This window comes from Oncorhynchus gorbuscha, unplaced genomic scaffold, assembly GCF_021184085.1.
Source record: "Oncorhynchus gorbuscha isolate QuinsamMale2020 ecotype Even-year unplaced genomic scaffold, OgorEven_v1.0 Un_scaffold_1718, whole genome shotgun sequence".
NCBI lineage: Eukaryota > Metazoa > Chordata > Actinopteri > Salmoniformes > Salmonidae > Oncorhynchus > Oncorhynchus gorbuscha.
Window position 1 is genome coordinate 103,704 of NW_025746414.1, and position 13,149 is coordinate 116,852.

The 13,149-nt window shown below is 41.6% G+C and overlaps 1 protein-coding gene across 1 annotated transcript; it reads left to right on the forward strand.

Annotated features, from left to right (window-relative positions):
- Positions 1 to 293: 293 nt before the first annotated feature.
- On the forward strand, positions 294 to 10,666 carry LOC124023912 (zinc finger protein 271-like; the record flags this gene model as incomplete). The annotated part of the gene is made up of 3 exons (XM_046338078.1): positions 294 to 387; positions 8,727 to 8,943; positions 9,356 to 10,666. Coding segments are annotated over exons 2-3 (1,510 nt in total), but the record flags the coding sequence as incomplete, so codon positions are not given.
- Between the last annotated feature and the right edge of the window lie 2,483 nt (positions 10,667 to 13,149).

Genomic DNA, 13,149 nt, shown 5'->3' on the forward strand with positions numbered 1-13,149 from the left:
CACACTGCAAATATAAATCTAATGTAATAAAAGATGGCATGTTTTGGGGTGACAGGTAGCCTAGTGGTTAGAGTGTTAGACTAGTAACCTGAAAGGATGCTGTTTCGAATCCCTGAGCTGAAAAGGTACAACCGTCATTGGATGCCGTCATTGTAATTAAAAAATAAAGGTATATATATATTTGCATTTGTTTGGCCTGATTTATGTCTGTCTAAGAGGCTAACAAAACATGCACAAACACTACGCTGATATGACGCTCACGAACATTTCCTGCAGCATCTCATAATCCAGACCAAACTCACTCGGAAAGTGGACACATTGTTTCCGCTGCTCTACGAGACCTCACCATATCCAGTTATTTTCAGCCAAACAGGAAATCAGTTCCAGGTAACCTATTGCTAATGATTATTATTTGTTTTAATGATGCTTGTAACACGGTCTGTAAACCAACATATTCCAGGATGAAACCGCACTGGTTTCCGCGGCCTGGTTTTGTTGTTCCCCCAGCTAGTTAGCTGTTAGCCAGTTAGCAACACATCTCCCGTCAAAACCCGTTTGTGTAGCTAACTAGCTAACATGCTAACTTTATTTCAGGGTCACGGTTGAAGTGTGACTTTTATTTAATAGTTAGCCAGCTGTCGACTCATTGTGAGTAAAATGACTGTACCAAGGAATAGGATGACCGGCTGCTCATTGTTTAGCCACAGATAGCTAAACTATATATGTTGTATAACCAACCTATCTCGGTAGATAGCTCGCAAAATTATGATTTCCCGGCTACCGGTTTATGCAAACAGTTAATCCCCTGAACAAACCTACAGTGTCATTGCGCAAAATGGTCACGCAGCATTATCTGGATATTTGCGCAACAATAATTCAACCTTCAGCTTCAGTTTCTGCCAAGCCGTCCACGTATACACTTACGCATGCACGTTCAATAAATTCGACGCAGTTATTGAAAAAAAAAAAGTGGTTGTCATACTTGAGTAAAAGTAAAGATATCTTAATAGAAAATGACTCATATAAAAGTCACCCAGTAAAATACTACTTGAGTAAACGTCTAAAAGTATTTGGTTTTAAATATACTTAAGTATCAAAAGTAAATGTAATGCTAGGGACACACCCCAACACTCAGACATAATTTAAAAACGAAGCATTTGTGTTTAGTGAATCCGCCAGATTAGGTAGAAGGGATGACCAGGGATGTTCTCTTGATAAGTGTGTGAAATTGACCATTTTCATGTCCTGCTAAGCATTCAACATGTAATGAGTACTTTTGGGTGTCAGGGAAACTGTGGAGTAAATGGTACATACTTTTCTTTAGAAATGTAGTGAAGTAAAAGTTCTCAAAAATATAAATATTGTAACGACCCTGTGTTTATAAACGCGGATATCGTCTCTGCCGCTTGAGAATGGTTTTGCGGCACAGTCGATAGCGCGCTGGACTTCGGGGCTTGAAGGTCGAGGGTTCAAGTCCTGCTCCCATCCTGTTTCATTACAATATAAATATTGTGATGATCAATGCATGGTCCGTTTCCCATGATTTTTTCAAGGAAATGAGAAGCGTAAGAAGCAAAATTCGGGTTTCCATCAAAAAGAATGCAGCTGTGAAGCAGGGAAAAGTAACAAAGTATTTCGGGGTCACAGATCATCTTCTTCTATGGTATAATGGCGTTCTCAACAATTGGATGTGCATTCTGCCACCTACTGTGGGGTGGATAATCAGGATCCTAAAAAGGAAATAATGTGGGTATTTCTTATTTATTTTTTCATACAAACATTATGTATATACTGAGATGATGCATGTCTCTCTGCTCTAATAATGGGAGTGGTTGTCTACAAAGCGGCACGGTGGGCTGTCTAGCTCCCCCCCTATCCTTTCTTTGAATTGGTCGATACATCTCATTATTGTAATCCTTTTTTGAATATTTGATGAAGGGTTGTTGACGTCAACCCCCTGTATTCAATGGATTCGAGATGCTATGTCACTTTAATAATGTTTACAGATCTTGCATTACTCATCTCATATGTATATACTGTATTTTATACCATCTATTGCATCTTGCCTATGCCGCTCGGTCATTGCTCATCCGTATATTTATATGTATATACTCCATCTCTTTACTTAGATGTGTGTGTATTAGGTCGTTGTTGTGGAATTGTTAGATTACTTGTTAGATTTTTGCTGCACTGTCGGAACTAGAAGCATAAGAATTTCGCTACACTCGTAATAACATCTGCTGACCATGTGCATGTGTGACCAATAACATTTGATTTGATTTATGCTACGAGCCTCATGCCATGAATATGCATAGCCATCTCGAGACAACTCCAAAATAGTGTCCTACTTATATCAGTGCACTCGAAAACTACTTGAACGTTCCGAAAACTCTATTCGATCAAATAAACCTTGTGTAGCAAATAAGACATTGTTTTTTTGTTGTTGACCAAATTCGACTCACTCTCATTGACCTCCATACAAAAACTCCTTGCGTGGTGGGCAAACAGCGAGAAAACGCCGCCTGCTGGAGGGAGACAGATTTGCAGCCAAGTTGAGCATCTATTCCTATCTGTGTATACAGTTTTGGCCAAAAGTTTTGAGAATGACACAAATATACATTTTCACAAAGTCTGCTGACTCTGTTTGTATGATGGCAATTTGCCTATACTCCAGAATGTTATGAAACGTGATCAGATGAATTGCAATTAATTGCAAAGTCTCTCTTTGCCATGCAAATGAACTGAATCCCCCAAAAAACATTTCCATTGCATTTCAGCCCTGCCACAAAATGACCAGCTGACATCATGTCAGTGATTCTCTCGTTAACTTATTATGGCTGGGGGCAGTATTGAGTAGCATGGATGAATAAGGTGCCCAGAGTAAACTGCCTGCTACTCATGCCCAGTTTCTAATATATGCATATTATTAGAACATTTGGATGCTGTCTGTGAGTATAATAGAACTCATATGGCAGGCAAAAACCTGGAAAAAAAATCTAACCAGGAAGTGGGAAACCAGGAAGTGGGAAACCAGGAAGTGGGAAACCAGGAAGTGGGAAACCAGGAAGTGGGAAACCAGGAAGTGGGAAATCTGAGGTTTGTAGTTTTCCAAGTCATTGCCTATCGAATATACAGTGTCCTATGGGGTCATATTGCACTTCCTAAGGCTTCCACTAGATGTCAACAGTCGTTAGAACCTTGTTTGATGCTTCTACTGTGAAGGAGGGCGGAATGGGAGCTGAATGAGTCAGAGGTCTGCCAGAGTGCCATGAGCTGACCACACGCGTTCACGTGAGTTAGCTTGCGTTCCATTGCATTTCTACAGACAAAGGAATTCTCCTGTTGGAACATTATTGCAGATTTATGATTAAAACATACTAAAAATTGATTCTATACATCATTTGACATGTTTCTACGGACTGTAACGGAACTTTTTGACTTTGTCTGCTCGCGCCTCATGAATTTGGAATACTGTGCTAAACACGTTAACAAAAGGAGGTATTTGGACATAAATGATGGACTTTATTGAACAAATCAAACATTTATTGTGGAACTGAGAATCCTGGGAGTGCATTCTGATGAAGATCATCAACGTAAGTGAATATTTATAATGTTATTTTTGACTTCTGTTGACTCCACAACATGGCGGATATCTGTATGGCTTGTTTTGTTGTCTGAGCGCTGTACTCAGATTATTGCAGTGTGTGATTTTTAAATATATTTTTTAACTCTGACACAGCTGTTGCATTAACTTTTTATGGCTGCAGGGGCAGTATTGAGTAGCTTGGATGAAAAGGTGCCCATTGTAAACGGCCAGTTCCTCAGTCTCAGTTGCTAATATATGCATATTATTATTAGTATTGGATAGAAAACACTCTAAAGTTTCCAAAACTGTCAAAATATCGTCTGTGAGTATAACAGAACTGATATTGCAGGTGAAATCCAGAGGAAAATCAAAACAGGAAGTGGCTTCTATTTTGAAAACTCCATAGCCTCCCTTTGCTGGATTTAAAGGGATATGATAAGGAATCTGGTTCCTATCTCTTCCTCAAGGTGTCAACAGTCTACAGCCATAGTTTCAGCCTTTTATTTTGAAAAATGAGCCAGAACGATAACATTCCGTCAAGTGGTCACATGAGTTTTGCTCGCGCAATAGAGTTTGGATAGGTATTGCTTTGCCCTCTCCTACTGTGAAAGACATTTGCGGTTGATATATTATCGATTATATATTTTAAAAACAACCTGAGGATTGATTATTTAAAAAGTTTGACATGTTTCTATGGAAACTATTTGGAATTTTTGTCTGCGCTGTCGTGACCGCTCTTTCCTGTGGATTTCTGAACAAACAAACAGAGGTATTTTGGATATAAAAATAATCTTTCTGGAACAAAAAGAACATTTGTTGTGTGTATCTGGGAGTCTCGTGAGTGAAAACATCCGAAGATCGTCAAAGGTAAACGATTCATTTGATTGCTTTTCTGATTTTCGTGACCAAGCTTCCTGATGCTAAGTGTACTTAATGTTTTGTCATGAGATCGATAAACTTACACAAACGCTTGGATTGCTTTCGCCGTAAAGCATAATTTCAAAATCTGACACAACAGGTGGATTAACAAAAGGCTAAGCTGTGTTTTCCAATATTGCACTTGTGATTTAATGAATATAAAAATGTGTAGTAATATTCATTGAATGTAGCGCTAGCTATTCAGCGGTTGTTGATGACACTTATCCATCAAGTTACCTTGATGTGGCTCTCTGCAAAATCACCAGATGGTTTGTAGCTACTGAATGCAATGCGCCAATGTAAACTCAGATTTTTGCATATAAATATTAACTTTATCGAACAAAACATACATGTATTGTGTAGCACGAAGTCCTATGAGTGTCATCTAATGAAGATAATCAAAGGTTAATGATTAATTTGATCTATATTTCTACTTTTTGTGACTCCTCTCTTTGGCTGGAAAAATGGCTGTGTTTCTTTGTGACTAGGTGCAGACCTAACATAATCTTTTGGTGTGCTTTCGTCGTAAAGCCTTTTTGAAATCGGGCACTGTGGTGGGATTAACAACAAGATTATCTTTTAAAATGGTGTAAAATACTTCTATGTTTGAGGAATTTTAATTATGAGATTTCTGTTGTTTTGAATTTGGCGTCCTGCACTTTCACTGGCTGTTGTCATATCAATCCCGTTAGCAGGATCTAAGCCATAAGAAATTAACACAGGTGTGAGTGTTGACGAGGACAAGGCTGAAGATCACTCTGTCATGCTGATTGGGTTCGAATAACAGACTGGAAGCTTCAAAAGTAAGGTGGTGCTTGGAATCATTGTTCATCCTCTGTCAACCATGGTTACCTGCAAGGAAACACGTGTTATTCTGTCCCTGAACAAGGCAGTTAACCCACTGTTCCCCAGTAGGCAGTCATTGAAAATAAGGGTTTGTTCTTAAACTGACTTGCCTAGTTAAATAAAGGTAAATGGTTTTTTTTGTGGAGAGTAGCCTCTTAGAACCCTATTGGAACCCTATAGAACCCTATTGCCCATCTCCACTGCTTGTTCTAGATAGTTCTCTGTGGAGTGGCATATACAGCTCAGTCTGAGAAACGGGCTTCTTGGAAGTCCTCTTTTTAATGTCTCAGGGTGGATGCTGCCACCCTTGTAATATAGTATTTCTGTCCGTTTCTTTGTTGTAAGTTGTAAACAGAGTTCCATTTCTCAATCCACATATCTAGGTAAATAAACACATTTAGTGTCCCATTCAATAGTGAATTTGAGATTGGGGTCAATGTCATTGAGTAATGCCATAAAATCTGACAGCTCCCCCCCATATATGCAAATAAATTCATCAATATATCAATACCCCTCCCTCATTCAGGACTTTATTCAAAAATAGATTTTTGCTTTTCATTGTTCACAATACGTTCTTCAAAATTACCCACAAAAAGGTTAGCACTGAGCTCTGAACGAATGACCCACATAAAGGTTAGCACTGAGCACTGAGCGAATGACCCACATAAAGGTTAGCACTGAGGTCTAGCGAATGACCCACATGTTAGCACTGAGCACTGAGCGAATGACCCACATAAAGGTTAGCTCTGAGCAAATGCTAAAGGTTAGCACTGAGCACTGAGCGAATGACCCACATAAAGGTAGCACTGAGCTCTGAGCGAATGACCCACATAAAGGTTAGCTCTGAGCAAATGACCCACATAAAGGTTAGCACTGAGCTCTGAGCGAATGACCCACATAAAGGTTAGCTCTGAGCAAATGACCCACATAAAGGTTAGTTCTGAGCTCTGAGCGAATGACCCACATAAAGGTTAGCTCTGAGCTCTGAGCGAATGACCCACATAAAGGTTAGCACTGAGCTCTGAGAGAATGTGGAGCCCATCGATGTTCCATTCGTTTGGAGGTAGTATTCATTATCAAACCTAAAATAGTTTTGTCAAAACACATTCAGCTCTAGAATGACATTTGTTGGTGGGTATTCGTTAGTATCTCTGTCTCTCAAATAGTGAGCTAAGGCTGCCAGCCCCACTGTATGGGGAATGCTAGTATGTAGACTCTCAAAGTATATCTATAAGATATTATTTGTTTATTTTTTTCAAGCAAACAACAATGTTGTTTGTGTGTGTACTCTTATCTTGTGTATGTTGTGCTGCAGTAAAAAGTCAATTTTACTCATATTCCTCCACACAAAAACTCCCTGCTTTTGGAAACAACGAGAAAACGCCACCTACTGGAGGGAGACAGATTTGCAGCCGCATTGGGCCTCTCTCTTCCTCTTCCTTTCTGGTTATACTTTGTAAATAAAATTATTTCTATAAGATATTATGTGATTTGTTTGTTTATTTGTTTATTTTTTCCAGACAAAATGGTCAACAATGTGTTCTGTGTGTAGACCTATTAATTATTGTCCACAATTATCAATATATTTTATACTAGTTATCGTACAAAGAATAATGATAATATTTATATAAAATAGTTATTTGCTCATTTTTTCAAGTCTAAATGGTCAACAATGTGTCTTATTAGTTATTGCACCTTACACAATTATCTGTCGCGACTGAGTTTACACCCCCAGGAACACTTCTAGTCTCCAAGTCCACTGAGTTTACACCCCAGGAACACTTCTAGTCTCCAAGTCCACTGAGTTTACACCCCAGGAACACTTCTAGTCTCCAAGTCCACTGAGTTTACATCCCCAGGAACACTTCTAGTCTTCAAGTCCACTGAGTTTACACCCCTAGGTTTCCAGGTCCACTGAGTTTACATCCCCAGGAACACTTCTAGTCTCCAAGTCCACTGAGTTTACACCCCCAGGAACACTTCTAGTCTCCAAGTCCACTGAGTTTACATCCCCAGGAACACTTCTAGTCTCCAAGTCCACTGAGTTTACACCCCCAGGAACACTTCTAGTCTCCAAGTCCACTGAGTTTACACCCCCAGGAACACTTCTAGTCTCCAAGTCCACTGAGTTTACACCCCCAGGAACACTTCTAGTCTCCAAGTCCACTGAGTTTACACCCCCAGGAACACTTCTAGTCTCCAAGTCCACTGAGTTTACATCCCCAGGAACACTTCTAGTTTCAAGTCCACTGAGTTTACACCCTGGAACATAAAGGTCCACTGAGTTTACATCCCCAGGAACACTTCTAGTCTCCAAGTCCACTGAGTTTACACCCCAGGAACACTTCTAGTCTCCAAGTCCACTGAGTTTACATCCCCAGGAACACTTCTAGTCTCCAAGTCCACTGAGTTTTGAACACTTCTAGTCTCCAAGTCCACTGAGTTTACACCCCAGGAACACTTCTAAAGTCCACTGAGTTTACACCCCAGGAGCGTCGCCGCTCATTTTGCGGCCCTTTAAAGATCAGCTTTAATCCACTTGTTTGTCATATTTGGACATAAATACTGCACCGTACATAATCGATTGTGTGTCTATAAAACCAGGGTCCAGCCTACTCACTAGAGTCTATAGAAGGGGTGGGCAAACTGTTTGGCTCAAGGGCCACATCGGGATTTTGAAATTCAACGGAGGGTCACATTTTTGGGGGACCAATTGTTTGTTAAAATCTATTTGAGGGGAACTCCCGAGTGGCGCAGCAGTCTAAGGCATCGCATTGAGGTGTCACTACAGACACTGGTTTGATCCCAGGCTGTGTCACAGCTGGTCATGACTGGGAGACCCAGCATCGTCCGGGTTAGGAGAAGGTTTGGAAGGCTGAGATTTCCTTGTCCCATCCCGCTCCAGCGACTCCTGTGGCGGGCCCGGGCATATGCACGCTGACACGGTAGCCAGGTGTACGATGTTTCATCTGACACATTGGTGCGGCTGACTTCCGGGTTAAGCGGACATTGTGTCAAGAAGCAGTGCGGCTTGGCTGGATCGTGTTTCGGAGGACGCTCGGCTCTCGATCTTCGCCTCTCCCGAGTCCATAAGGAATTTGCAGCAATGGGACAAGACTGTAACTACCAATTGAGATGCCACGAAATTGGAGAGAAAAAGGAAACTTTTTTTTTTTTTAGGTTTAACTCAGCATCACTCTGTTACCTTGGAATTGTCCCTTATTCCAACACAAGAAAGTACTTCTTTTTTAGGGAAAAGGGATTCCTGCTGAACAGGATGTGTGGATAGCTAGCTTAGATGTTTGTCTTTTCTGCAGCTATACCATGATCAAGGTTTGTGAAAATCACCTTGAACTCTCTTGGTCTCCTCTTTTAGATCTACCTCTAGCCTACCATGTCTGAACCAGGTTCTGGTTGTGGTGTTCCAGCCCAGAGAAGCTCACAGCTGGGTCCAGAGATGCTGTCAGTGATGCTGGATAACAGCAGTCAAACAGTGGAACTCAATGTGATTGTCAAGGAGGAGGGCGAGGAGAGAGAAATCAATGAGCGGGAGGAGGAAGAGCGAGAGGAGGACAGGGCCTCTGTTGACTCAGGTAAATTCAGGCTAACATCCTCTTTGGTTCAGAGGTAAACAACCCAAAATAACCATTGATTTTCTGGTTCATTAAGAAATGTAAACATGTGTTTCTGGGTGTTGAAGAAAATTTTGCTTTCAGAATATTTAGGCAAGTTAGCTGGTTAACTCATTGATTCTGCTTTGTATTATACCCCTCAGGCTTCTGTATGTGTAAGAGGGAAGGCGAGTGCCAAAACAAAATGGCTACAGAACAATGGGCAATGCATTGTAATTTGACAATTGTATTATATATGTGTGATGCAACAATCCCCTTGCAAAGTATTTATTTCAATACTCTGTTAATCCTAATGACTGTTGAATCCTGCATTGTTAAGCTTAAATACTTTCTCTGTCTGTATCTTACCCTATCTCTGTTTATATTCTTACAGGAGAGGGCCCCAACCCAGACCCAGACAACGAGCCCAGTTCCACAGCATCAAGACTACCTGGGCGTGGGAGTTACCCATGCCCTCAATGTGAGAAGAGTTTCAGTTCCTCAACTAACCTAAAGAATCATCAAAGAGTACACACTGGAGAGAAACCTTTCGACTGCCCAACATGTGGGAAGAGTTTCAGTGAGAAAGTAAACCTTAAGAGACACGAGAGAGTACATAGTGGAGAGAAGCCTTACCACTGCACCACATGTGGGAAGAACTTCAATCATTCAGGAAGCCTTAAGCAACACCTGCGAATACACACAGGGGAGAAACCTTACCACTGCTCTCTTTGCGGGAAGAGTTTCAGTCGGGCAGGAGACCTGAAGACTCACCAGAGATCCCACAGTGAAGAGAAGCCTTACCACTGCTCTCTTTGTGGGAAGAGTTTCAATCAGCCAGGAAACCTAAAAAGTCATCAGCGAATACACATTGGAGAGAAGCCTGCCTGTGCTTTAAATTTGATTGTCAAAGAGGAGGAGGATGAGAAGGAAATCGATGAGAAGGAAAAGAGAGAAGTTAAGGAAGAAAATAGTTGTGTAATTGACCTAGGTACATCAAGAGTTCCTGGTCGTGGAAGTTACCCCTGTCCTCAATGTGGAAAGAGTTTCAGTTCTTCAGGTAATCTAAAAAATCACGAGAGAGTACATACTGGAGAGAAACCTTTCCACTGTGCCACATGTGGGAAGAGTTTCAGTGAAAAAGTCAACCTCACGAGACACGAGAGGGTACATAGTGGAGAGAAGCCTTACCACTGCACCCAATGTGGGAAGAGCTTCAATCATTCTGGAAGCCTTAAGGAACATCAAAGAGTGCATACAGGGGAGAAGCCTTACCACTGCTCTCTTTGTTGGAAGAGTTTCAGTCAGCCAGGAAACCTTAAGAAACACCAGAGAATACATACAGGGGAGAAGCCTTACCACTGCTCTCTGTGCGGAAAGAATTTTCGTTTCGCAGGAGACCTAAAGAATCACCAGAGATCCCACAGTGAAGAGAAGCCTTACCACTGCTCTCTGTGTGGGAAGGGATTCACTCAGCTAAGAATTCTTAAAAGTCATCAGAGGATACATATTGGAGAGATGCCTGTCTGTGCGTTCAATGTATTTCTCCAGGAGGAGGAGAGTGAGAGGGAAATCAATGTGGAGGAAAAGAGAGATGTTGAGGAAGAGGAGGACAATAGTGGTGTAGTTGACCCAGATATATCAAGACTACTTGGTCGTGGTCGTTACCCCTGCCCTCAGTGTGAGAAGAGTTTCCGTTCCTCAAGTAATCTAAAAACCATGAAAGAGTACACACCGGAGAGAAACCTTTCCACTGCTCCCAATGTGGGAGGGGTTTCAGTGAGAAAGTAAATCTTAAGAGACACGAAAGAGTACATAGTGGAGAGAAGCCTTACCACTGCACCACATGTGGGAAGAGTTTCAATCATTCAGGAAGCCTTAAAGAACACCAGAGAATTCATACAGGTGAGAAACCTTACCACTGCTCACTGTGCGGAAATCATTTTCGTTTTGCGGGAGACCTAAAGAATCACCAGAGATCACACAGTGGAGAGAAGCCTTACCACTGCACTCAGTGTGGAGAGAGATTCACTCAGCTAAGAAGTCTAAAAAGGCATGAGCGAATATCCATTGGAGTGAAGCCTGCCTGTGCTTTCAATGTGATTGTCCAAGAGGAGGAGGAGGAGGGAGGAGAGAGAGAAGATGAGGGAGAGGAGAGTAACTTGAAATAAAGGTGTAGTGAGGATACTTAAGCTAACTCAATAACTATTTAAATTCACACCTTTCCTTGCAATGGCATCTTCTGTGACAACATGGTCATGGACAGCACCATTTAGGGCTATCTTCTTATACTTACTTCTTAGTGTTTTGGAAGTTCACAAATGAACTCAACTTGAATACCACCACCACCTAATGTGCTAGAGAGTGTATTCCCTCCAATTTTCACCTAAAATGACCAAAATCTAACTGCCTGTAGCTCAGGACCTGAAGCAAGGATATGCATATTCTCTATACTCCCAGGAATCATGGATCATTAACTTATACATTAACTTTCACACATCTAGATGGCCGGGCAGGTTGGGTGTGGAGCCATAAACAGCAGGGGTTCAAACTGGAGAATCCAGTTCCTATATTTAAATAGAACAATAACAATTTAATGTATCAAATAAAACTATGCTACATTTCTATCTCTGGCTGTGGTAAGTTTTTGTTGTTATGCATTCTCCTCAAACAATAGCATGGTACTTTTCCTCTATAATAGCTACTGTAAATTGAATTTAAGCTTTCTGCCCATATAAGACATGTCTATGTCCTGGAAAGTTTGCCGTTACTTACAATAGTCATGCTAATCAAATTAGCGCACGTTAGCACAACCGTCCCGGTATAGGGACACCGATCCCGTAGAGGTTTTTAACCAAACCAGCTGCTCTTTTATAAATAGTATCACCATAATTGAGAACAGGTAGACAGGTTGACTGCCGAATCTGTTTCCTGCTGACTGAGAGAGACTTGATCTGTTTTTGTAAAAAAAAAAAAAAAAAAAAAAAAGAGCTCATCGTTCTAGTGTTGGCCATTGTGACGTCATACATTTCATTGTAAACATAAACATTGGATGGTGAGAACAGAGGATTTTTTACCACCAGCCAATGTGATGACATCACAGAAGCTCTCGCCATTCACACTTCCTGCCAGTTCATTGTGAACGCTTTTTAACCTATTTTATATCCAGCAAGGTTCTTCTTTCCCAAATATTTTAATATAAAAAAATGTATTGCTCAAAATAAGTGACCAAACTACAGGGTTTTTATGGAAGGGTTTAACATGTCTAAACTGCTGAAGGTTTACAAAAAGCACAGTGGTCTCCATCATTGGAAAAATATGGAACTACCCAGAATTGGCCTGGAGCTGGCCATCTGACCAAACTGAGCAACCGGGCAAGAAGGACCTTGTTCAGGCAGGTGACCAAGAACCCAATGACCACTGACGGAATTCCAGTGTTCCTGGGCTGAGATGGGAGAACCTGCCAGAAGGACAACCGTCTCTAGAGAGCACTTTATCTGGACTTTATGGGAGAGTGGCCAGACGGACGCCACTCCTAAGAAAAAGGCACATGACAGCAGGCCTGGAGTTTGCAAAAAGGCACGTTAAAAAGACTCAGAGCATAAAGGCAAAAATATTCTGTGGTCTGATGAGACAAACATTTAACTATTTGGCATGAATGCAAAGCTCTATGTCTGAAGGGGAAAAAACAGGAACAGTTCATCATCCGTCAAACACTATCCCTACCATGAAGCATGGTGGTGGCAGCGCAATGCTTTTCAGTGGCAGGTACTGGGAAGCATGGTGGTGGCAGCGTAATGCTTTACAGTGGCAGGTACTGGGAAGCATGGTGGTGGCAGCGTAATGCTATTCAGTGGCAGGTACTGGGAAGCATGGTGGTGGCAGCGTAATGCTATTCAGTGGCAGGTATTGGGAAGCATGGTGGTGGCAGCGTAATGCTATTCAGTGGCAGGTACTGGGAAGCATGGTGGTGGCAGCGTAATGCTATTCAGTGGCAGGTATTGGGAAGCATGGTGGTGGCAGCGTAATGCTTTACAGTGGCAGGTACTGGGAAGACTGGTAAGGATATAGGGAACAATGAATGAAACCAAATTAGGGCTGACCCCATTTTTAGTCTACTGGTCGATTGTTTGGTCGATAGGTTGTTGGTCAACCGAGATTTCTTTAGGTGTGCAGTCACAAATATAT